The sequence below is a fragment of the Akanthomyces muscarius genome, chromosome 1 (genome assembly GCF_028009165.1).
Source record: "Akanthomyces muscarius strain Ve6 chromosome 1, whole genome shotgun sequence".
NCBI lineage: Eukaryota > Fungi > Ascomycota > Sordariomycetes > Hypocreales > Cordycipitaceae > Akanthomyces > Akanthomyces muscarius.
Window position 1 is genome coordinate 1,784,545 of NC_079241.1, and position 22,174 is coordinate 1,806,718.

Genomic DNA, 22,174 nt, shown 5'->3' on the forward strand with positions numbered 1-22,174 from the left:
AAGGCAAGGGGAGTGTGCGTAGAAGAGCTGGCTGTTCACCGTCAGTGCCAACGACAAGGCAAACGTGGAGAAGCATACCGGATGCAACATGAGTTAGAGAGGATCGAAAAAAACACCAAATCGGCCCCTGAGAGTATCTTCAAGGCGCATGTGGCTCACTGTCTTCGGCGAGATATCCTGGCCGCCCTCAGTATAACGCCGAGCCTTGTGGGGGCTAGGCTGGCGATGAAGCGAGGAATAGGCAAGATTCTGAGCTTGCACCATCGTAAAACTCCCCTTTCAAACACTGCGATAGCCGTAAATATGCGCCAAGAATTCCAAGTTACTGGAATTCCCTTTTCGACTCGTTGAGCTGGACATTAATGGCTTTTCGGAGCCCTTTTGGCTGGTTCTGGCCTACAATCGAAACTCGGTCAAGGTCGCAAGTAGTCAAAGCCGAAAAAGACTGAAAAAAATAATGCCGCAATGGGGATCTATTACAAACCCATGCAGACATTCTTTTATCCATTTGCTGAAATAGGCAGAGCAACTGTAAATCCCATCCTTTGCCCGCCGGCGACTCCGATGCACTTATCACGGCTGTTGGAGTCTGACAATGCGGTGGCTTGATTCCACAGCAGGTCAACAAAGGGCACGACACACAAGCTCACTGCCGAATCGGATCAGGCAACTTTTAGTTAGTTCATCTGTATACACTTGCAGGCGACGAACAACCTGCCTCATGTGCTTTCCAGCCGATGCTGCTTACACCACGTTCGCCGAGATGTAACCATGAACTCGGTGAGTTTCGAATCTGGCCTCGCCCCTCACTAGGAAAAAAAAATCCGTAAAAGAAACATCCCGTAATGAGGACCATTGGAATCAGGAAAGATCCGCCATGCTATAGGTGGCTTTTCAGGATACACGTCCAGGCTTATCTCATTTCAAACGCCAAAGCTGGTTGTTGATCTGTCGCAACTATTTGCAGATATGGTTTTGGGTATTCGATTGCAAGCCGCTCAACAATGATTTTCGATAGGACCCGTCACTAAACCATAATTGCTCTAGTATAATGGAAATATGGTTCGGGGGAGGGGCGTGGGTGAGAAAACAGCGTCCTTACTCAGGCTCTGGCGGATTCAATGCCCTTCCGCTTGCCAGCCATGATGACAGCAAGACGATTTAGGAAAGGCACCGCGCCCCCAGGCCTCCAGCGTCGGAAACGAAAACAAGAGAAAAAAAGTGTAAAACTAGGCGCTGACAACCGGTGGTTTTTAGTCGGTGTTGACCATAACCAGCCTACGACGGGGGCTGCCTTCGCCGCCGACCACATTTCCGGTGGCCATTTTAGTGTCCAGAAAAGATGCTGACATGACGCGCTCTTCTGCAAGTGCTTCTTTGCAGAACTCAATGGGGACATTGTCTTGGCAAGTAAGACATGAGAGACAGTTCCGGAACACAAAGGAAGATTGTACCTGACCAAAATGCAGCCTCGGCTCTCCATCGCGGGCGGATTTTGCACTGATCTGTGATCACACGCCATCTCAGAAATGGGCTGGAGCGCCAAAGGATTGTGACATTAATTCATGCCGACGGCACGCTAGTGGAAAGTGAGCCGAACCGGACAGTTACCTTTAGAGCGACACCATGTTTCCTAGAATTAGATCTTTGTTCATGGCGACGACGGGAGCGGAGGTTGCCGCAGGACTCGCCATTCCATCAGAGCGACGGGACCTCCAGAAAGCAAACACCAGTAACAACCAGCCCCAGAATGACGGGTTTTTGCTCCGGCCCGCTAACCCGTCGAGTGATAGCCAGCCACCAACCCTGTCATCGTCAGACCAGCGCCCCCTGTTTGGCCTTGGCCCCCCGGCTTCAATCCGCAGCGGGCGCGAGACCAAAATAGCTGCACCCGGTGGGCCGGCCCCCTTGCTACGTTGGAATGAACGGGACAGTGTGGTGCGGCCCTTGCGCGCGGTAGGGCTGCGCATTGGGATGAGAAGGGAGTCCCAGTTCTTTCGTTCCTGTTGCCGTTTGGTAGCATTCGCCCTGTTGAGTCCCAGCTTTTCGCACACCAGGGAAGATGGAAGGATCTTCCGGCCGCATGGGCGATTTTCCAACGGGGAGGGGGGGGGTTCTTCTGGCAAAGCAGAACCGCCCTCTTTTTCTTCTTTCCAATTTGCGGCCGCCCGCGCGCGCGCGAGCATTGTGATGGAGGGTCGGGGGTAACAGCTTCCACATGTAGCCCAGCGCCATGCATCAGAAGCAGCCAAACAAAGTGACAGGAGGGGAGAGAAAAAACCGAGCCACCACCTGCTAGGCAGGCAAGTGGACAAGGGAGAGCCAGGCGTCACCGTCCGTGGTGGTGTGGCCCGGTGGTTGCAGCTAGTACCGTAGTTCGTTCATTCACATGGTTGCTGTGGCGGCTTACGCCAGACAGGGGCCATTCATCGAGGCTGGCGCCGGGCAGCACCTTGTTTGCAAACTAGCAACTAGACTGATTGAGCGAGGTGACCTTGGTGATTGGGCCGTCAGGTACGCACGCCTTCCAGGATGATCCGGGTCGTCCTGCGAGCTTCTTAAGAATAAGGTCTGGTTGACAGGGCAAGCCCAGCCCTTGCCACCCATCGTTAACGTCTGTCTTAGCGTAGAACAGGTACAAAGAACCGACGGAGCTTTGTGGGGAGAGTTCTACATGGGTGAGACCCATCTGCCAAAAAGACGTGCATAACTTTTTGTACTGGTCGTAATGGTGCTGTTATTGGCATTGCTTGCCAACTTGCCTGCCATTTCTGTTTATTAAACAGCAAAGCCGCCGGCTCGGGTTACAGAGAGCTCTGCGTATTCTCATTGCCCGGATATCATAGCTACTGGTACAACAATAGCTCAAAACAACGAAGGGGGGCATATCCCCCGCCGCGGCCGTTTCGCTCCTTTGCCCTCATTTATCATGGCCCGATCGGATTACCTTCGCAGCCAGTTTGTCCGATGGAGGGTCCCCCTCAGCCGCTTCGGCTCCGTGGCACGCGGGCAGCTCATGTGGTTGCGGAACTACCAATTTTTCTTTTTGACTTTTTGCCTAGTGACCGTGGGGCCTGCAGAAGGAGGGCGTGAGACGGCTGCCTCTCTTTGTCGTCTCTCGAGCCCTGTTCCGGCACTACGCCACGACCAGAAAAAAGTGTGGTAGCAATAACGTGGCCAGGAGTTCCGCATCTTGCGGCCGCACCGCCCATGAAGCAGCCACATATGAAAGCAGCAGCTCACTAAGGTTGGCCATTAGTTGCGCCGCTAGTGAATGCAACCACCCAACCCGCTCTCATTCGCTCGACTAATGATGATGGGTTAAAGGCGAGGGGAACCACGCAGCGGCTCCGGGGGTGGCGCCAGCACCTGCTAGGGCGGTGGTGGCTTTTCTTTTGCTTCTGTCCGTTTAAAATCCAACCCGTATGTTAACTACTGGACGGCGATGGTGGACACCATCTCCACACAACGACGCAGTCTGCCAACAAGCATGGGAGCTGGCAGCTGGCTTGTTAAACCCCGTTGGGCAGGGCTTGCTTCGACCCTCAGCTGGCTGGATGGCAAATGGGCTTGGCTTGGTACCTTTGTCAAGGAGGGGAGCGTGCAGCTGCTCGTTAGGTAGCGCCGAGCCCACGCTCCGAAAGCTGGCGTCGAGGTCGACAACCCTGTCCCTGTCCATCATTTTTGGCCCTCCCGAACTTGCACCAACAATGGCACCACAGTTTGTTTATACTTGGTAATGGCCGATTGATGACAAGCGAGGCCGACAGAGAGAGCTTCTGGCCTGGACCACCTGTAGCTAGTTTTGGTTTCCCGAATAATGTGACAGGCTAGCTAGACGATGATGGAGTTTCTGACCCCCCTCTCTCTTCAAAGGCTCTTCTGGCTCTTACACCCCCCTCCTTCGCAGGTTGCGCGACACACCTCCTCGGCCATGCAACAATTCTTTAATAGCCCCCACACCACTCAGGCTCGCACTCGAATGGGCTCCATGTTGCCATGCTCGGCCCTGGTCTTGCCACGCCGCCCCGTTCCAAGAGTGCGCGATGCAATCTTGACTCTAATCATCCTATACCAAGCTGGGAAGAACATGTCCGCCTGGCCAACTCGACAAACTCCATATAAGCCTCTCAGGTCTCGCCGACTGCCGGTTCCTGGCATCACTCTGGCGTTCCCATGTCAATGATTTGCGATTTCTTCTCCATATCTCCTCCATATCGCGCAGCCTGTCCTACAATACGATCGTCTACACAGAAAGAGGACGAAGGTCTTCAACACAACAAGCCTTTGAGTGTCACTCTCATACAAAGTGCCTCGAGACTGCTCGCAGCAAGCCTTGTACAAGACGACTGGTCAACTCCAGCCACCGAGTACTTGCTGCAGTTAACCTTGCCGGTGGTAGCCACGCACTTCTGCAAAAGCAGCCGCCCTTCCCAGTTTGCACCCCCGCGGAGTCTGCCACATTTGCATACGGCCGACACTCAGCGGACCGCAGGCCTTAACTCACCAGAACTGGCTCACCTTTTCATACTTGCAATTTTACCTTCGTCCCCCTTCAGGACGACTCGATTCACAAAAAAAAGCATTTCGAATATCTTTTTTTTGCATTGAATCCAGTCTACCCACATCAGAATGAGGTGAGTAGGGCCGCCCCCGATCCCGAAGCCCCAGCCCCCCAGTGCTAACCAGGCTACAGCGCCATAGCCTTGTCATTGGATCCCGGTTCAATGATTGGAAGCAAAAGTGGCTTGTCCTGGCATGGTAAGTGGGAAATAGCGCTCTCCTCGACTCAAATATTGCCACTGCTAGCGGCCGCCCTTGCTAACGGTCGGCCTACTCCAACAACAGAACCCCGTTCCCAGCACCACCAACACCACCATTTTGACGACATTATGTTTGGAGACGATTTCAGTGTCGTGGGCCAGACAAGCGACGGTGGCACCATGTCTCCTATCAGCGCAAAATCATCAGCCTCCAGCCCATCCTTCTCTTTCGCGCCAGATCACCACAGCCTGAAGCGTCAGCAAGACCGTGTTCGCAGAGACTCCCGCCTCAACGCCAGATTACGCCGCTACAGCAACTCTTCGTACGCCGATTCGGCCATTATGAGCCCAACCGATACCATCGGGAATCTGGGACTTGCTGTCTACAACCCGACGACTCACACGACCGTGCCGTTGATCGCTGAATCGCCACAATTGATGCCAACATCTTCATACATGCCGTCTTACAGCCCAACCTCGTCGGAACACTCACACGGGTACTCGCTATCATATCAGCAGCCACTGTACGATTCAATGCATCAGACGATTCATCAGGGAACATGCGTCGCTAACCTACAGAATAGTCCGCAATCGTACCACCTTCCCATCGACTACTCCAACGGATATCTCGGTGCAAGCGAGTTTGGGTGCGTTTCCTTTGCTTCGATTTCTTTCAATCATGCTGACAAAATCAGTAGCGGCATGAGAACAGGCTATCAGCCGGCGTCTTCAGTGCCCCACGCCCAAGAAAGCAGCTTGATGCATCAAATGCCACCAAGTCCTTCAGCTACGGCTCCTGATGCTTCTCCTTCCGGAGCATCATCGAGCCGACCGAAGCCCCGATGCTGGGACCATGGATGCAACGGACGCCAGTTCTCCACGTTCAGTAATCTGCTGCGCCATCAGCGTGAAAAGTCTGGTCAGGCCGCCAAAGCAACCTGCCCAAACTGTGGCGCGGAATTTACTAGAACTACGGCTCGGAATGGGCATATGCTGCACGACAAGTGCAAGCGAAGAACTCCTGGAAGCAGCAGTGCTTGACCTGCAGAGTCAGACACGCTGCCAGAGTAGGCGACGAGAGACGAAAAAAAAAAACCCCGTATATTTCCCCAACACCCCGTACATATGCAGCCGAATAGAAGGCTGGGAGCACTTTGTGCGTGCATTCCGCGCTCAAATCCCTCAGCTGTGTGTTATTGTTTTCTTTTTGACAGCTTTGGGAGGAGTTTTGCCGTCTCTATTTATTCTTTTATTGGTATTTGGTGGACTTTTTTGTTATTTTACTGGCACAGGGCCGCTGCAGGCCAGCCTGCCCACGTCGGGATGGCTTTCGATCGCCAGCTGCGCCAAGCAGAAGCTGATCCGAGATGCGCGGAACTTATCTGGCGCCACAAAAATCCTTGCTTCCCCGTATATAGCAATGCGTCAATTGTTTTAATCCCAAACCTATCTACCAGACAATGAGCCGGAGGTGCGCATGTGCTGAATGTTTTTCCTATTTTTGCAGTGTACCGATTCCCCATCCTCTCCCTATTCTCCAGAGCGGGACTTTGCGGCCAGGATCTGAAGTAGCATCGGCAGAAGATTAATGCTACACTTCTTGCATGGCCAAATATCTTCCCGATAAGAAAAGAACGAACTCTATTATGCACGCTGGCTCCTTAAATTTACTGCAACGAGTGTGCGTGATTATGTGCGGGCGTTTCTGAAGTAGCAAAATCTTTTGCTACAGAACTAATACGAATAAAAACAATACTGAACGTAGGGTTTATTCCATGTAACTCAACTGTCAATTTGTATTCAATCTCTGACTTTCTACAGAATACTTCGATGGATACGTTGAATATCACTGTTTGCTCGTCGTACGGCGTCACTTACTCGGCCGTGGAACGCCTGGTCACGCTGGCTCTCTTCCGCAGTGTTCTCGTCTCTGACAAGCTCCAGAGTACTGTGGATCGTATCTAGGTACGAGTTTACCGCATCAGTGACGCTGTCCTGCCAGGAATGGGCAAGAATGGCGAATTTGTCTCTCATCTGGTCCAAGATGTTTGTGAAAAGGGATTCCCTAGAAAGTTTCCCATCCATAATGGTCCTTCGCCTTGCATGACTTCCCGTGCCTTTTGAGTGAAACTGTCAGTACCATCAAACACGGGACACTAGGAATTGGCTGCGTACCGTATTCTTGATTGCACTCCTCGTACGTTGATTCCAATGCTGTTCCAAAGAACGAGGTTCTCAAGCTCGAAAGTCCGTCTGTGTGAAGAGTTCTGTACATTATGAGCAAGAGATTTCATAAATACCTGGCTGTGTTACCCCCCTTACCTGAGGTCCATTTCGACGTGCGCGAACGCATCTTCAACACCGCGTGTCAGTGAGCGCTGCCCAGTTAACAAAGCTCGACGCAACAGAGCGAGGGCAGCAAGGTCGCCACCCAGTTCAGCTTCTGTCGCAAATCATTAGCGTCATGGATAAATATTGCCAGCATCTTCTCTTGGTGCTGCTTACCCAAAAGCTGAGCTGCTGAGTCCATTGGCGAATCGATGAATTCGGTGATCGCGTCCTTATGGCTTCGCGTATACTCTTCTAATCCCCGCCATGGTGTAGCCATCTGGCTGGCCATTGCTTCCATGGCCTCCATATTCCAGTCATGTCGCCCAGCAGCAGGCGTTGCGTAGTTTCCGAATTGGCGGCAAAATGCCGCGTAGGAATCTATGAGGGAGTCAGTATAGCAGTTGGGAGGGAAAAAATGAAGAAGAAATAAAATGACAGGTCAAGCAAATCTGAAGAAGGAAGAGAAAAGTGGGTTTGAAATGAGAAGCGATGAGGAAATTACGAACTGTGATGCCACTATTTCGTATCTTTGTCAGTGCGATGAAAGCCAATAGTTGATGAGGAGACTTACAGTCCCCCAGCTCCGACCGGCAGCTTGAGCTGCTGCGCTCCATGAGCCCACATGCTGCCCTAATGAAAGGCCGAGTTAGAAAGACGCTGCGGTCGTCAAGGATGCTTTCTTGAGCAGCAATTCCGAATATGCAATCGGAACTTACGGTCGCATATATGTGTCCGAAAATGCTGGATCAATTGGCGCGACAGCTGATGAACAGGTGAATTGCGTTGGAGCAAGCTCTGTAATCACAGCATTAGTTATTTGAAGCTATCTGTCTCTCATAGTGTGGGCAGAAGTACCGAAACCAACTGGCCCTCCATTTCATCTAGCGTGCGTGTGATGGCCAGCTTTCGTTCAGCGTCCACCGTATCAGCGCCGGACTGAAGCCAAAGCTCCACACGTGCTATGACAGCAGGGACATTGTCTGTCATGAACCGGCTAGCCGCTCGATACTGGCTTTCTGATACCACGGATATACAGAATTTGCGCAGTGCCGGGATGCCACTCAGTCTCAGATGTCTCTGAGCCTCCCTTCTTGGCAAATCTCGCTTCTCCTTGTAGATGCGATTGCTCACACAAAATACCTTCAATTCATCATCAGGAACATCGTTGGTGTAGAGCTCTGCTAGCTTCTCGGAGACAAGATCATTCCGAGACTGGATAAGAAAAGACTCGAGTCTGAGACAGTTGTTTTATGAGCATGTGAATTTCCTGCTGCGGTGAAGAATGAACTCACCTGAACTCGTTCATCTGTAATCGCTCTCTGCAAGCCTTTGATTAGATTTGAAACAGCGGCGAAGTCCAACGCTGTGATGCAGACTTACGAAACCTGACGCATTTTGCTAAGAATCTCGTGAAATTCTGTGGTTTCCTCGGGTGTGAGGTCGTTCCGGTCGTCGATATAACCGTCATATTCTTCTTTTAGAATTCTATGCTCCTCTTCGTCCGTTTCGATATCACCCTGCATTGATCTGACACGCTGCCCTCTTTCACCTTGCCAATCATGGAGGGCCTCATCATTGTCAATATCCTGAACAAGTGTAGTTTATTAGCTTTCAACATTCCACATTGGATACTCAGACAACATTCGATGACTTGCATCTGATTTTGTGCACACAACTCCGATATTGGTATCGGGTCGATGTCTCGGCATTCTCAACACGTCTTGGACGCTCTGATCAGTGGTCGCGCGACCGATGCAACAAACAGCAAATATATCATCGCATTCTCGAAGGTACCGTTCGGTAATATTTCTTCGCGCTGCATTCAAGTCTCGCAGGCCTAAAAAGAGTAATTAGAAAATAAATGAAAAGGGATACCCCCGTCAAAAACTTAAGCATACCAGGTAAATCGACGAGGACCAAGCCCTTACTTAAAATGTGTGCGTTTAAAGAGACTCTAAGATATGTCAGTATGAGTTCTTGTGTTATCGATCAGAAAATTTTACTTGATTCTTCGGATATATGGCCAGGCGGCTCGGTCGCCAGAGTCTGCAACATATGATGATAAAATACGCAGCTCATTTTCGCAATTCGTCTGAGACAATCCGAATTTGTTCATACTAGTTGAAGACGGCCGCATATCTTGCATCAACGCCTGAAATTGTCGTTTAGCTTTATCTTCAGTTTCTTTTAGAAGGAACCTCTGGCTTGGGACGCGGCCGCGAAACATCGAGTTGAACGTGTCCTCAGCCAGCTGAGCTCGCTTTTCAAACTCGTTTCGTTGTGCCTCGTCATCCATGTTGGATTGGTTGAGATGAAAGTGGCGATACGATTGAAGTAGTTGAACAAGCTGATCAAGCAATTCATTTTCGTCAAGCAATTCCACTTCGATATGGAAGGTTGGTAGATCATGAAAGTGGAACTCCGTAGCCACGCAAGTGCAGGCTGCACCATTGTTACTCTAATTGGGTATTAGAAAAATGAAGGAGAGAGTGTAGGGTAAAGAATTGATCCGTCCACATACCGATCTAATGAGACCTTTGATGTCTAGTAGAGAGTTGATAAGACTGCTTTTGCCTGGCTATGTGTCAGCTCATTACTGTAGACCGACGCATCAGCGGTTTAGTCAAGCGACTTACCGGCTCCGGCGTCACCGACGAAGCCTAATTTGCGCGTGGAAGCTTGCCGGAAGCTTGACAAGCGAGCTGTTTCTGCATGCAGTTGATGCATGACTGAGTCACGCTCTAGGTGCAGCGAACTGCTCGCCAGTGCCCTTTTCAACTCTACAACGAGCGACTTTGTTTCCGCAAACGCAGACTGAAAACCTACCGCATTGAATGCATCCTGTGGCGGGTCTTCTTCATGTATCTCATAGCGGCCCTCTAGATTGCGAGAGCTTGATCTTCTCCTGGAAGAACGAGGCGTAGCAGCACCGCTCAGGAAGCCACTGCCAGCAAGGGCGTGGAGTGTGATGGCCGTTTCAGGACCTCCAGACATACGATTCTGTGAATTGGACCTTGCATTGCGGGCCGAGTCGCTGAGCCTTGGAGGCGTTTGGTCGGCGATCCGAAGGCGGTCCAAGTTCAAAGCCATGGTTCCCACGGCAGGGCCTTCGGATTGGCGGACGATGACATTATTCGGGCTCCAGGTGAAGTTGGGCGTTGCGGGCTCCTGCTCCTCTGGAGAAGAAACTGACACCGAAACAGATGGAGTTCTGAAGTGAAAATCACGGCGAGATGTGGACGACTCGCTGCCTGAGAAGACAAATTCGGACTCGGAAGGCTCAACGGAAGGCAAGGGCGTGTCGGCTGAGCTTCCAGCAGAATTGCTGTCTGCTGCCGCAGAGCCATTGCGAGAGTTGTAAGGAGTAAGTCGAAGCTTGATAATATTAGCATTTGTCTTTGAAACATAAATATGCAACTGGTGCTACCTGGGTCATTTTTAACAAGAGGAAATAGAGACTGCTATTGCACGTGTGTTGCAAGATGCAGTGTCACAGAGACGGAGATGCGTTCGTGGTCTTGTACAAAATACCTTGTAAGAAGGCTCTCATTCAGGGGATAACGCTGGGTGGAGGGCAGGTGTGGGAAACTGCCTTGTCTGTGGACTTGCATATGCAGTCATGCAGCAGGTATGGCGAAGTGACAGGGTTGCGAAAATTAAATGGCTACAGCAACACACATGATACGCCACGTTGACGCCCTGGGGGGCTCTCGTACATTAGTTATACTGACCTTGCAGTAGATGCTCCGTCGGAAGCAGAGAGCGGCCAACAATTTGGCCCTTCGCGTTTCAGTGGTGCGAATCCCCCACAAGCTGATAGCCAAACAACTCTCCTCTTTCAGACAGCCACATGGACATGGTCGGCCTGCGTTGCCTGGTCTATTTATGCTGCATGTACGACATACCCATTTGCTTCTTTAGGCTTCTCAAGCCGTATAGCTGCATCTCAGCCACGCCCTGCCAGCTCCGCGGTATTCCAAGCCTTCACATCAGTATTATCTAGAGGCTTGATATCACTTGTCTATTTAATTGCTCGAACTTACTGACCATATTTCCCTCGGTGCAACAATTATTCTTAGGCGCCCGGAATACGGGAATAAGCCTCGCGATGAAGGGGTTCGTCAGCGCAGTCCTCTCCAACGTAATGAGGCCGAACTCCGCCTCTCCCGATCCCTGTACCAGGCTCCCGCATCTACATGACTCGGGCGGCTACAGGGCTTTGTTGGCACCAATCGGAATACTCACTGGCTCAGCCTGGCGGAGCTCAACTGGAGCTATCAATTTGACTTGAGCATTAAAAAAAGAGCAATTTGATGTGTAAGTATGCAGGCAGTGTGCCGAATCGCCCAAGACCAGCAATCCTCAGTGCTTCTGACCTGCCATGACCACAGCGGCCTGTTGACCTCGAATTAGCAATGTATTAGCTGTAGAGCAGTTTCCTGTTGAGTGTGCTTGTTTAAATTGCTCCAATCGCCCACTGTTTAAGTTGCATTTGTGTTCAGCGCTTGCCGCTGTCTCGGCCGAGCACTCCGTACGCTCTTCCAAGTGAACGGACAATGCGACCGGGAGTGGCTGTGTAACAGTGCTGAGGACGATATCCTCCAGCAAGAGTATAGTTCTACTTAGCAGGCAACAGTTCCAAAACATAAATTATGACGATCATCTTTTCGCAAAATGATCAAAAGTACTAGTTATCTGGAGGCGCGCGCCCCGCGTAACTAGCCTGAGTAGTTGGTCCCGCACAACGCCCCGGCTTCCCCCTACCCGTAGCCTTGTCGCTAGAAACGCCTTTTTTTTTTTGCGTGCAATCCTCTAATTCCAGACCAGACGGATCTTTTGATCCCCATCGGCTGCCTATTTCTGAACTCTGAGCGACTGCAAAAAAAAAAAAAAAAAACTGGACTATTTCCTAGACTAGACGTGGGAGCGCTCGTCGTCAATGCCAAAGGTGCCCGAACTTCCGCGATTGCCAGCATAGCGGCCACCCCTTCTAGACTAATTAGTGACCGTCAGAGGCATTTCAACAAGTGCAGATTCGAGTTGATTCGCTCATGTACATTTTCCTGTGTGTTTATGGTATTAAATATCTCGATTTTGCTCGTATATGCAATGTCTCTCGCATCCGCGACGATAACACCTCCTCATGACTGGCTGTCAATTGATTGTATCTGCTCGTTGGTCGCAGTTCCGGACGGTGACTATGAGGTCAGCTATCAACACCTTTGTCATTCCGTCTGTCGTCTATTGACCAAGACCGCAAGCAGTTTTCCGCAACGAGGCTCGAGTAGTTAAGGTACGGAAACTATCCTTGAGGGTCGACTTTGAACCCACTGCTAGTATCATCACTCCTTCAAACAGCTGGCCTGACTCTGGAAGCCTTTGGCCCGACTTTACTGGTTAACCATCTCTCTTGCACTTCTCCCGGGGCCTGGACTGACACTTCCGGTCTTCCAAATCAAGAAATAGATTGGCGCGAAAGCATGATCCAACAACATAGAGGCTTGGCCCCTTTTATCAACGTTGAGACATGCTCGCCTTTGGTTCCCCAGACCGCACTCGAACTTTATTATTCCGCCATGCCTAATGTCTCTAGTCATTTTCCACCTATGAGAAATCAGCATCCACTGAAGCCGTTCCATTTAGGGGATGAGCTTACCTGGGCTAGGCGCTTTTGAGCCCCGATTTACAGGGCCCAGAACTAGTGTCTAGCTGCATCACGCTTTCGCCGGGCAATGCCGTGTCAGACGTTGTTGCATTGGACGGAAATTCGTCTCTGGGGAGGAATGATGGGAGCATTTCAGAGACATGATGAATTTTACCACCAAGCAATTAGCTTAGACGTAAGGCTTGGAAGGCCATTGCAAGAGCGTAAGATTTTAGTCGATCGCCGCGATGCTGCATTAACTCAAATGGTGCATGATTCTTTGGAAGGGAGAGTGTTATAAAAGCCGACTCGCTCGCCGGCCCTCAACGACAGAGGCATCTGCTGCTTTATATTCGGACATTTAAGCCACATTCTCAAATATTCACACAAACTCATACTTTCCACAATGCAGCTGTCACTCTCTGTCATCGTCGCCGCTCTAGCTGTGAGCGTCTCTGCCGCCCCTGCCCAGGACGTCGAGAAGCGTGCCATCACCTCTGGCACCAACGATGGTTCCATCTTCCAGTTTGGCGACGCTTCGCGCTGCCGCAAAATCTTTTACGACTCGGGCGCCTGTGGTCTAAGCACCTACTTCAAGGGCAAAGTTCCTTCCAACATGCCCCTCGTCGCTGTTCCCTCCCACGTCTTTGACAAGTTCGGCCAGGCTCAGGACAACAAGCTCTGCGCCAAGACAATCACCATGACCTACAAGGGTGTGACTCGCAAGGCAATCGTCGCTGACGAGAATACCAGCAACGAGCAATCGATTGATATGTGTCTGAATGACTGGAAGGCTTTTGGCGGAAAGGATGGCGACGGCACGCTCCGTCGCGGCATCAAGTGGACCATCGGTTGAGAGGTTCTCAGCAGGGGCCATGTATTGGTATATGTGATCATGATAGAACTGGAACATGGATATTCGCTGTTTGAGCAATGCCACAATCATGTGAGAGCTCGCTTTCAAGAGTAAATAACATTGATAGCGAATGAAATCGTCTTATCTCGACGTTGCTATTTGTGAGTGAGAACTAAGCGCTAGGCCCCAAAGCATTAAATAGGCATGTATTTGCAGCGCGCCCACCCAAGGAATATTGCAAGGAAACGGAAAGTGGTTTTAAATGATTAGCCTCGTCATGCGCGGGCTAATATGAACCAAGATACGGATAGAGCGACAGCCCAAAGAGGAACCCCTCGCGCCGCCGAGGGAGCCGCTTCATGCAGCGTCAATCGTATTGAAGCAAAGTTGAGCGCGCTTGATTGAATCATACTGAAAAATTGGAAATAATAATAAATTGCGAGGGGAAAAGAAACCTGGGACTTTCCGTACTACAGCGGCCGCATCACAGAAGGGCACATAAGGAGCTCCATAGCAACCCGACCCAGACATATCAAACGTTTTCAAAAATTGAAACAGAAATTAATCAAAAGAAATGAAACTAAAATGCATCGGCCGGCCATCGTCAATTCAGGATTAGATCTTGGCTGTGGCTGCCTAGTCAAGGCACGAGCACGCAGCTTCGGGTCATTCATCAGGCACTTATTCGGCATGGAATTACAGTCTCGCGGTCCCGGATGGTTTGTTTTGTCCGCAGCCACCTTCAGCCGGCTCAACCATTTACCCACCCATCTCATCTGCATTGAACATTCTAGCCAACCATGCAAAAGTTTCGCTGTCAAAGGTTGGTCCTTTTGCATTTCGGGCCCGCGCGTGCGCAAGTCCGCAGGCAAAAGGGGTTTCCGCCAGACAGATGGCTACTCCGCTAGCCATTGCCAAGGTGATTCGAACTTGCCAAAATCACAAGCAGGCTACTTCGAGGAACAGCAGTCGTGTATTCAATTAGTCCACTCCCCCGCTACTAACAATTGTCTTCAGAATGGATGGTACGATCATCGTTACCGGCGCCAACGGTGGCCTAGGCTCCGCCATCGTCTCTCAGATTGTGCAGTTGCCTGAATACTCGGCGCTTCACGGGATCTATACTGTTCGCGATACAGGCACGTCTGCAGGCCTGAAAGCAATGCTCGACCGCGACGGTCGACATGAAGAGCAGAATCAGCACCAAATCCTAGGGCTGGATCTGTCCCGGCTCTCCGACGTTCGACGTTTCGCCGCCGAAGTGAACGCGCTGGTTGCTGAGGGGAGGCTGCCACCCATACGAGCTCTGGCGCTCAACGCTGGGTTTCTAGAACAGGCCGCGCAAACGATGAGCGACGACGGTCTAGACATGAGTTTCCAGGTAAACTACTTGGCTCATTTCCTGCTGACGGTCCTCTTGCTGCAGAGTATGGACCGGAGGAAGGGTCGAATCCTGGTGACAGGAAGCTGGCTGCACGAGTATGTAAAGCCTTACAGCCGCACACAAACGAAGGCTTCCAGATGGCCAAACTAAATATCCATCGTCTGGACACCATAATAGTCCGGATGACGCAAGGTTTGATGGCGCAGCCATTTTCCCAGAACAGTATCGCCCAATCCTGAAAGAAGGGGTACGGCCGCTTGCCCAGGGCAGCTGGGGCGGAACGGATGGCTGGGCCGGGCGTCGCCGCTATGGAGCTTCCAAACTCTGCGAAGCAATCATGGTGTAAGTAGATCGTATCTTGTTACGAGAAGAAGCAAGCTATACCCAGATGCCTCCTCCCGGCTAACCCAGATCGTGCTTCTGCGGGAACTAGAATGGAGCTCCAGCGTCGTCTCGACCGTGACCCCATCCTTAGGGACATTAGCGTTATGGGCCTCGATCCTGGCGGCATGCCGTCTGGTATCATGCGGCGCACATCGTTCCTCGAGAGCACAGTCATCAATTACCTTGCAGGAAATGCACTGGCGCCCATCATGACCTGGCTGTGGCCGAACGGTCAACTTCGGACCACGGCCAAGTCCGCGTCTGATGCTTTGCGGGCGCTCTTTGAGGACAACGCTTGGGGAAACCACCCCAAGGCAGTGTATCTGAACGGATCTGAAGTCTCAGATGTGAGCGTCGAGGCAAAGGACCTGAAGACTGGGACAGCGCTGTGGCGAGAGAGCGTAGCTCTTGCGCGCATCGTTGCTAGCGACACGAAGCTGGTCGAGTGGAGCTGACGAATGCCTCCCGTCTTGCAATTGTTGAAGTCTCAAAGTACCACTGGTAGATATTGGACTCGCTAGTACTATAAAATCATTTGAAAGGCAGCCTGTCCGGCTCGCCGCCCATTTTCACACGGAGCAAAGACTCGAGTTGAAACAGGCAGTCGGAGTAATTAGAAATGACAGCTCTGTTCTTAGAGGAAAGCGCGTAAAGTACAGTCCCGTTGATGTTAAGGAGCTGCATTGTAACGTAGCTTGCATCCCCCGGCGTTTGTGTTTGAGCGTTAGGAGGGCTGTCTGAGGCAATGATAGTCAGCGGGACAGGCGATTCTGGACCTATACAGCCCAACAGCACAGGCAGGCAGCAGGTACGGCCGACCTGGCGCAGAAAGTTGGTGATTTTCTCTGGAAGCACTGTTACTTGTGAGATTCACTGTGCCGGCGCCGAGCTGGGGAGCTGTTCTTAGTTCAGTTTACTAGTGACTCAGATGACACCACGCGAGAGCTCGGCAATGACATCCTGAAGCATGGCTGGGCTTGTCCCAATGTATAAAGTAGCGAGTCCAATACTGGGTACAGCTCTTGCAGTGTTCTATGTACGGATAGTGACGCTACAGCTTTGGTAATCGGTATCCTAGGGGGTATTTCACGGCGGCTTGCGGAGCGGCGAGGTCATTCCTGGAGCGCGAGCATCCCGCGCGTCCCTTTTTTTGACGGCATGAACAACCACTACTCAGCACCTTGGAGCTTGAACCCTCCGGAGCGCATATGTCACAGAACGATCAAGTTTGTGACAGTTTTGTAGATGTTGACACCCATACCATGCCATCCAACGACCCTGCCCACAGCCTTGATGCTCTTGTCTACATGCTTGCAGCTGATCGAGATATTCAATCGTGTCCTGAATCACATTGGCAGTTCCTTGCATTCCAGTAATCTTGAGGGTGCGTCAGTATCGTCGCCGCGTCAGATGCACCGGCCTGGTTTCAACCAAAGACAGGTGACACTGCCAGTCCGCGGTCGAATTAGCATGCTACTGCGGACCCTCCAGCAATAACTGCATTTGACAGAGAACCTGCTAGGTGTGCCTGCAGACTGTCGGATATGGGATTCCAAGGGTGCGTCTTGCGGCATCTTGGATCAGGGCGTCGCCTATCTGGTGTCGGAAGGGCCATTGCATCAAATACAGGAAAACTTTCAGCCATGGAAGCGGGGTATATGACATGTGCATTCGTTGTTATAGAGCCTCGGTATTGCAAATACACCACGCCTAGAAGATCTGGATGGATTGTGTGCACATGAATACACAGTAGTAATTATCAGTAACATACAACATCAAGTGTGCTACTACTAGCTGCTGGCGAGATAGAAATATCTTATAATAATTTGTTTTAAGCAACCGATTACTAGATAAGAGAGAAAAAAGGCATACCTCGCACAACGTACAGCGTGGAGCAAGAAGAAGCTTGATGCGGAGGCACTGTGGGAACTGAGAAATTCTCAGGCGCGAAAAGCCTAATCAGCTGAGAGGTCCTCGGGAGGAGCCATGTATTCATACAGGTGGTCATGATAAATTTGTGAAAATCATTCTGTGTACTCTGCTCAAATGCTTGTATACCATACAACATATTTGGTGAACGAAGTCGCCGTGCCTCGGGAACCACTATCTGTGAGCGGAAACTAAGAAACGCCTGGCCCTAGAGCTTTGAAGGAGGCGTACACTTGTAGTCCACCTTCTATACTTTGAACCAATCCAAATACTACCGTGAGCAGCAGGACTAAAACAGCAACCCAGAAAGTGTACCTGACATGATTATTAAGTAAAGCAATACACACAAATGTGACGATCAAGCATACCATTGAACGCCATTGCGTCGATCATACCACCACTGAGAAAGCGATTGTGGCTGTGCTTCATCAAAGACCTGCTTGAGCATGAGTAGCCGCTCACGCCAAAATGGGAATTTTCCAAGTTGGCGGTCATCAGTCTTGAGTCTCATGTAGCGGAAAGCGCGCTTATCGAGGTCTTGATAGTTGGGCAGCTTCGCGAACCATTTCCGCGTGGCTGGATCAGACGAAGGAATCATAAGCGCCAGCGTCCGCAATGTTTCGTCTGCGAGGCCTGGCGGTAGAAGGCTATTTGGACTACTCGAGGTTAGCTGAATATCGAATTTGTTTCGTTCCCGCATTTACCTCTGCTTTTGGACTTCTAGAAACGAGGCATGATGAAAAATGTGGACTCGTTGGTCGTCGTCAGTCAGTCGCAAGTGGTCAAGCATGTTATCAGTCCATATGACCTCGAGCCCTGCAATCCGCGTCATATTGTGTGCAGTAAAAATCTTCTCCAGATTTGTAGTGTCCTTTCTGGATTCTGTGCAACTGTCGTGGAAAAAGTCCCGAAGGAGCGTCTGTAAGGAGCTGCCGTTATTCCAGTTTAGCCAGCGGCGACCAGAGAACCCATATGTATAACTGCAAAAATTCATCATGAGAAGGACACTGGCGGCCAGATCGATAGCGTTCTCAAGAATCTCGTCTTCATTGGCGTGCAAAGTCGTGAGGTTCGAACGCAGATGAGTCTTGATGACATGACGCTCTTCACCGCTTCGCAGCCTGCGTACACATTCTGCTATGTCCTGATGCGTCCGGGTGGCGATGTGCTGACCACCTTCATGCAATGCTTTTGCGCACTCGCTTTGATAGAAACTCCAATAGCGGTTTAAGCTAATGTCGGCTAGATCCAATTGTGCTCCTTCACAATCCCAAAATGCCCCTTCTAGTGCAGCTTTAGTGGAATCTGCAATAGGCGCATCCAACACGCTCATGTTGAGTAGAGCTTTGTCGCTCATCTTGGAGTTTCAGCCGGCCAGTAGCAAGATCTACGCAATCTTTACTGTTGCCCTTCTCAATCAACTCGTGTGCGATGCACTGAGAAGAAGAGACATGCTATCTCCAGTCGGCGTGCGTAAGCTGATCTACAGGCGGGCCGTCCCTGGTACACTAGTTAGGCTTGGGACAACGGGGCAGCTGAGCTGCGGGAAGACGTAAGACGAGGCTCACATGGATCACTGCAAGGCTTTCTGGCTCAATGAATAATGTGTTGTATTTTTGGCGTGTACTGAGTTAAATGATGCAGATTACATTGATATAAAGGTACAGCAGGAAAGAACATACTGGCCGTCAATCTACAATGAACATAGAATTGGTAAGTAGAACTCAGTGTGAGGCATTTCGTTTGAGTTGTAGGGAGAGAGAAAATTACTTCAGAATACGTACAAACAACGTGTAGCACAATATCCAGGCCTAGACTGGTGCCGCGCCACAAACTCCGTCAGCATGCATGCACAGCCTTGCCCCGCGGCCGCCTCAGCCAACTTGGCTCTTCAACCCAGCCGCTGTTGACGCAGCAGCAACATCATCGAAAAAAGATCTCGACAAATGGTGCTTGCATAATGACCACAACCGTCACATCCCACGGCCTTGTACGGGAGGGAGCATGGAGTGCGGTGCGGCGGGCGCTAACATCACCAGGCTCGGCGTGGCCAGAGCCCACGGTTTCGATCGGCCGTAAAATCGGGAAGTTTGGTAGCAAGGGACTATGCTGGGAGGCTGTCGGTCCCGCACGAGAAGTTTTCAACAAAATCCGTCCTCGCCTCAAGGAGCATCTTGAAAGTGGCGTGGAGACTATATCATCATGGGTTACCTGGTCCATGTACATGATTGGAAAAACCCCAGAGTGTGCGAGTCCAACGATTTTGTTCTGCTGCGAAGTCCCGTCACATCGCAAGCTGGTGAGAAATGTCATCAAAGAAAGCGGTATCCTTGACAAATATCCAGGTATCAAGACTGCCGATGCTCCTCGACCACCAGATTTTAATCAACTCATTCGCCTGGCGGAGGTCCACGGCGAACTGGGATCGGGCACTGTCATTGAAGGACTCGCCGCACCGCATGGAAATGCCTGCGGCATGGAACTCACCATTAGTGCGGGATCAAGCGGCCTACTCCGAAGCAGACGCGCTACCGTGGGTGGTGTTATTCAGCTTGGCGAGCGATATTTCTACTTCACGGCTGAGCACGCATTCCAAATTGACAGCGAGGAGGGCTCGGATGGCAGTTTCTCGGATTCATACGACTCTGAAAACGACAGTGATTACTCTATCGACGAAGACATTAGCAGTGAAGTAATCGAAGACGCGAAAGCTTTCGACTGTGCAGCAATTGGCAAGCTCAACATATGCCATGCCAGCAAGAGCGATGGTTCGCAAGACGAACCGTCTAGTATCGTGTCAAGCATTGCACAGTCAATGAGCCCAACGGAAAAGAGAGCGATCAAACAAACAGTCCGACTTTCGTCGGTTGCAATATCTTCTGGAGCTGATCCCGCAACCACTCTTGACTACAGCCTCATAGAGGTGTTCGATGCCAATCATCAGGTTCCAAACTCTGTACATTTTGGCGAAAAAGAGTTGAGTGTCTCTAGCATAGTCACCGACGGGCCGAGGGATACAACAGTGCTTGCCATTACGTCTAGAGGTGTACTCCCGGGGAGACTGTCCGGAACAAGCATGTGTACCAGTATGGCTACTGTCAGCACTTATCAAGAGGTTTACTATGGTGTTCTCGATTCACCTCTCGAGCACGGGGACTGCGGTTCATGGATAATCGATGCCAATACTGGTGATTTATTCGGCCATATTATTGCCGGCTCTCCAGAAACGGGCGCGGCGATGATTATACCAGCATTGTTAACATTTACCGATTTGGAGGATCGAGCGAAGAAGCAACCGAAGCTTCCAACAGCACCTTTTCCGTTTCTACCATACGATACCGAGCTTGACAAACGTCCCACAACGCAAAGAAAGCACAGTGTTTCAACTAGAGAATTTACCGAAGACGACATCGCGTGGACGAAAAGCGTCACAGCAAAATTCGTGAAATTGTTGCGACAAAAGCAAAAAGAAATTATTTTGAGAAGATACCAGGAGCCCAAAATCTCTACAGAAGATTCATCTACAGCAAATTCTTTGCCTCCGTCCTACGACCAGACTATTAGCGACATGACGGTCCGCGAACGATTCAGGAGAAAATTCCCCCTCATTCCAGAGCCACCTGCCGAGGGAGATAAAGATGCTCAGAAGTTTCGCAATACTCTCGACAATCTCTCATGCATACCATTACTGTACGAAGATGCCGGGTTGCAAGACCTGGCTCTGGCTATGATGCCTTTGGAGGAGATCTATAGCAAAGCAGCAAAGAATAAATTCGACTACGAAAAGAACGCGCCGCTGGCTGTTGCTAAAAGGCTGCCTCCCTGGAGCCTTATGGACTGCTCTATAATGGCCATGATGAGCTGGTTCAAGAACGAGTTCTTCACTTGGGTCAACAATCCGCCTTGCTCGCAATGCCAGTCTGCGACACTCGCCGTTGGAATGACGGCGCCAACAGCAGAAGAGTCGGCGCTTGGGGCCTCCCGAGTCGAACTATACAGATGTTCCAATATCGATTGCTCGTGTCTTGAGAGGTTCCCTCGATATAGAGACCCGGGCATCCTCTTGAGGACGAGGAGAGGTCGCGTCGGGGAATGGGCCAACTGCTTCGCTCTATTTTGTCGGGCGCTCGGAGCAAGGGTCCGCTGGGTGTGGACGGCAAACGACCATGTGTTCATCGAATTCTACTCCGAAAGCCAGCGTAGATGGGTACATGCCGATCCATGCGAAAACACTTTTGATCTGCCGCGGCTCTATAGCGAAGGTAAGTCGGACCAGTGGTCAGAGTGTTTTACTATTACTAACCTTTGTGTGTCAGGTTGGGGCAAGACGCTTACATATGCCATTGCTTTTTCGGTCGATGGCGCCACCGACGTCACGAGGCGATATGTACGCAAGGTGTCCCTCTTCAGACAGAGCCCTCGAACTCGATGCTCGGAAGGAGTCCTTTTGCACATCTTGCAGCAGATTACGGCGCTTCGAAGAAGCTCGTTAGGAGACCAGGAAAGGGCTCGTCTGAGGAAAGAGGACGAACTTGAGCAAGTAGAACTCGGCTCCTTTATAGTTGCCAGCGTCACCAGCGACTTCATGGCGAGCCTTGGCTCGCAAGGTACAGCGCAGAGCAAGAAGCTTGTTGCCGAGGCCGAGGCCGAGGCCGAGGCAATGAGAGAGCTGAGAAGGTCTGAGACGCGAGAGGCGTAATACGAGCCAATCCTGGATGACTTTATGATGAATAGTTACATATATATGCTCCTTAGGGTAACATATCAAAATAAAAATGATAATGAAATCGTTCTAGTGATGATGCAAGCAAGTTCCAGGCCAAGTGGGTAATAGGAAGAAGAAGCCACTTAAAGTAATACAAGTAGTAGCTTATTATTATTCT

At 50.9% G+C, this 22,174-nt stretch overlaps 6 protein-coding genes across 6 annotated transcripts; 4 read left to right on the forward strand and 2 right to left on the reverse strand.

The window, feature by feature from the left end:
- Window positions 1-4,632: 4,632 nt before the first annotated feature.
- Window positions 4,633-5,804, forward strand: LMH87_005556 (uncharacterized protein; the record flags this gene model as incomplete). The annotated part of the gene is made up of 5 exons (XM_056203294.1): window positions 4,633-4,637; window positions 4,697-4,761; window positions 4,849-5,287; window positions 5,348-5,410; window positions 5,462-5,804. The coding sequence occupies 5 exons, from the start codon at window positions 4,633-4,635 to the stop codon at window positions 5,802-5,804; spliced, it is 915 nt and encodes a 304-aa protein (XP_056058767.1).
- A 774-nt stretch (window positions 5,805-6,578) lies between these two features.
- On the reverse strand, window positions 6,579-10,530 carry LMH87_005557 (uncharacterized protein; the record flags this gene model as incomplete). Its single annotated transcript, XM_056203295.1, has 16 exons — window positions 6,579-6,880; window positions 6,939-7,030; window positions 7,086-7,206; window positions 7,269-7,472; window positions 7,601-7,610; window positions 7,666-7,724; window positions 7,811-7,889; window positions 7,950-8,328; window positions 8,387-8,413; window positions 8,475-8,680; window positions 8,750-8,931; window positions 8,993-9,048; window positions 9,098-9,552; window positions 9,616-9,668; window positions 9,731-10,469; window positions 10,522-10,530. 16 exons carry the CDS (start codon window positions 10,528-10,530, stop codon window positions 6,579-6,581), a joined length of 2,973 nt encoding a protein of 990 aa, XP_056058768.1.
- A 2,614-nt stretch (window positions 10,531-13,144) lies between these two features.
- On the forward strand, window positions 13,145-13,594 carry LMH87_005558 (uncharacterized protein; the record flags this gene model as incomplete). Its single annotated transcript, XM_056203296.1, has 1 exon — window positions 13,145-13,594. The coding sequence occupies one exon, from the start codon at window positions 13,145-13,147 to the stop codon at window positions 13,592-13,594; it is 450 nt and encodes a 149-aa protein (XP_056058769.1).
- Window positions 13,595-14,612: 1,018 nt separating this feature from the next.
- LMH87_005559 (uncharacterized protein) lies at window positions 14,613-15,817 on the forward strand (the record flags this gene model as incomplete). The annotated part of the gene is made up of 3 exons (XM_056203297.1): window positions 14,613-15,073; window positions 15,156-15,320; window positions 15,412-15,817. 3 exons carry the CDS (start codon window positions 14,613-14,615, stop codon window positions 15,815-15,817), a joined length of 1,032 nt encoding a protein of 343 aa, XP_056058770.1.
- Window positions 15,818-17,482: 1,665 nt separating this feature from the next.
- LMH87_005560 (uncharacterized protein) lies at window positions 17,483-18,648 on the reverse strand (the record flags this gene model as incomplete). Its single annotated transcript, XM_056203298.1, has 3 exons — window positions 17,483-17,606; window positions 17,660-17,947; window positions 17,996-18,648. 3 exons carry the CDS (start codon window positions 18,646-18,648, stop codon window positions 17,483-17,485), a joined length of 1,065 nt encoding a protein of 354 aa, XP_056058771.1.
- Window positions 18,649-19,139: 491 nt separating this feature from the next.
- LMH87_005561 (uncharacterized protein) lies at window positions 19,140-21,990 on the forward strand (the record flags this gene model as incomplete). Its single annotated transcript, XM_056203299.1, has 3 exons — window positions 19,140-19,281; window positions 19,331-21,553; window positions 21,608-21,990. The coding sequence occupies 3 exons, from the start codon at window positions 19,140-19,142 to the stop codon at window positions 21,988-21,990; spliced, it is 2,748 nt and encodes a 915-aa protein (XP_056058772.1).
- Window positions 21,991-22,174: the final 184 nt, after the last annotated feature.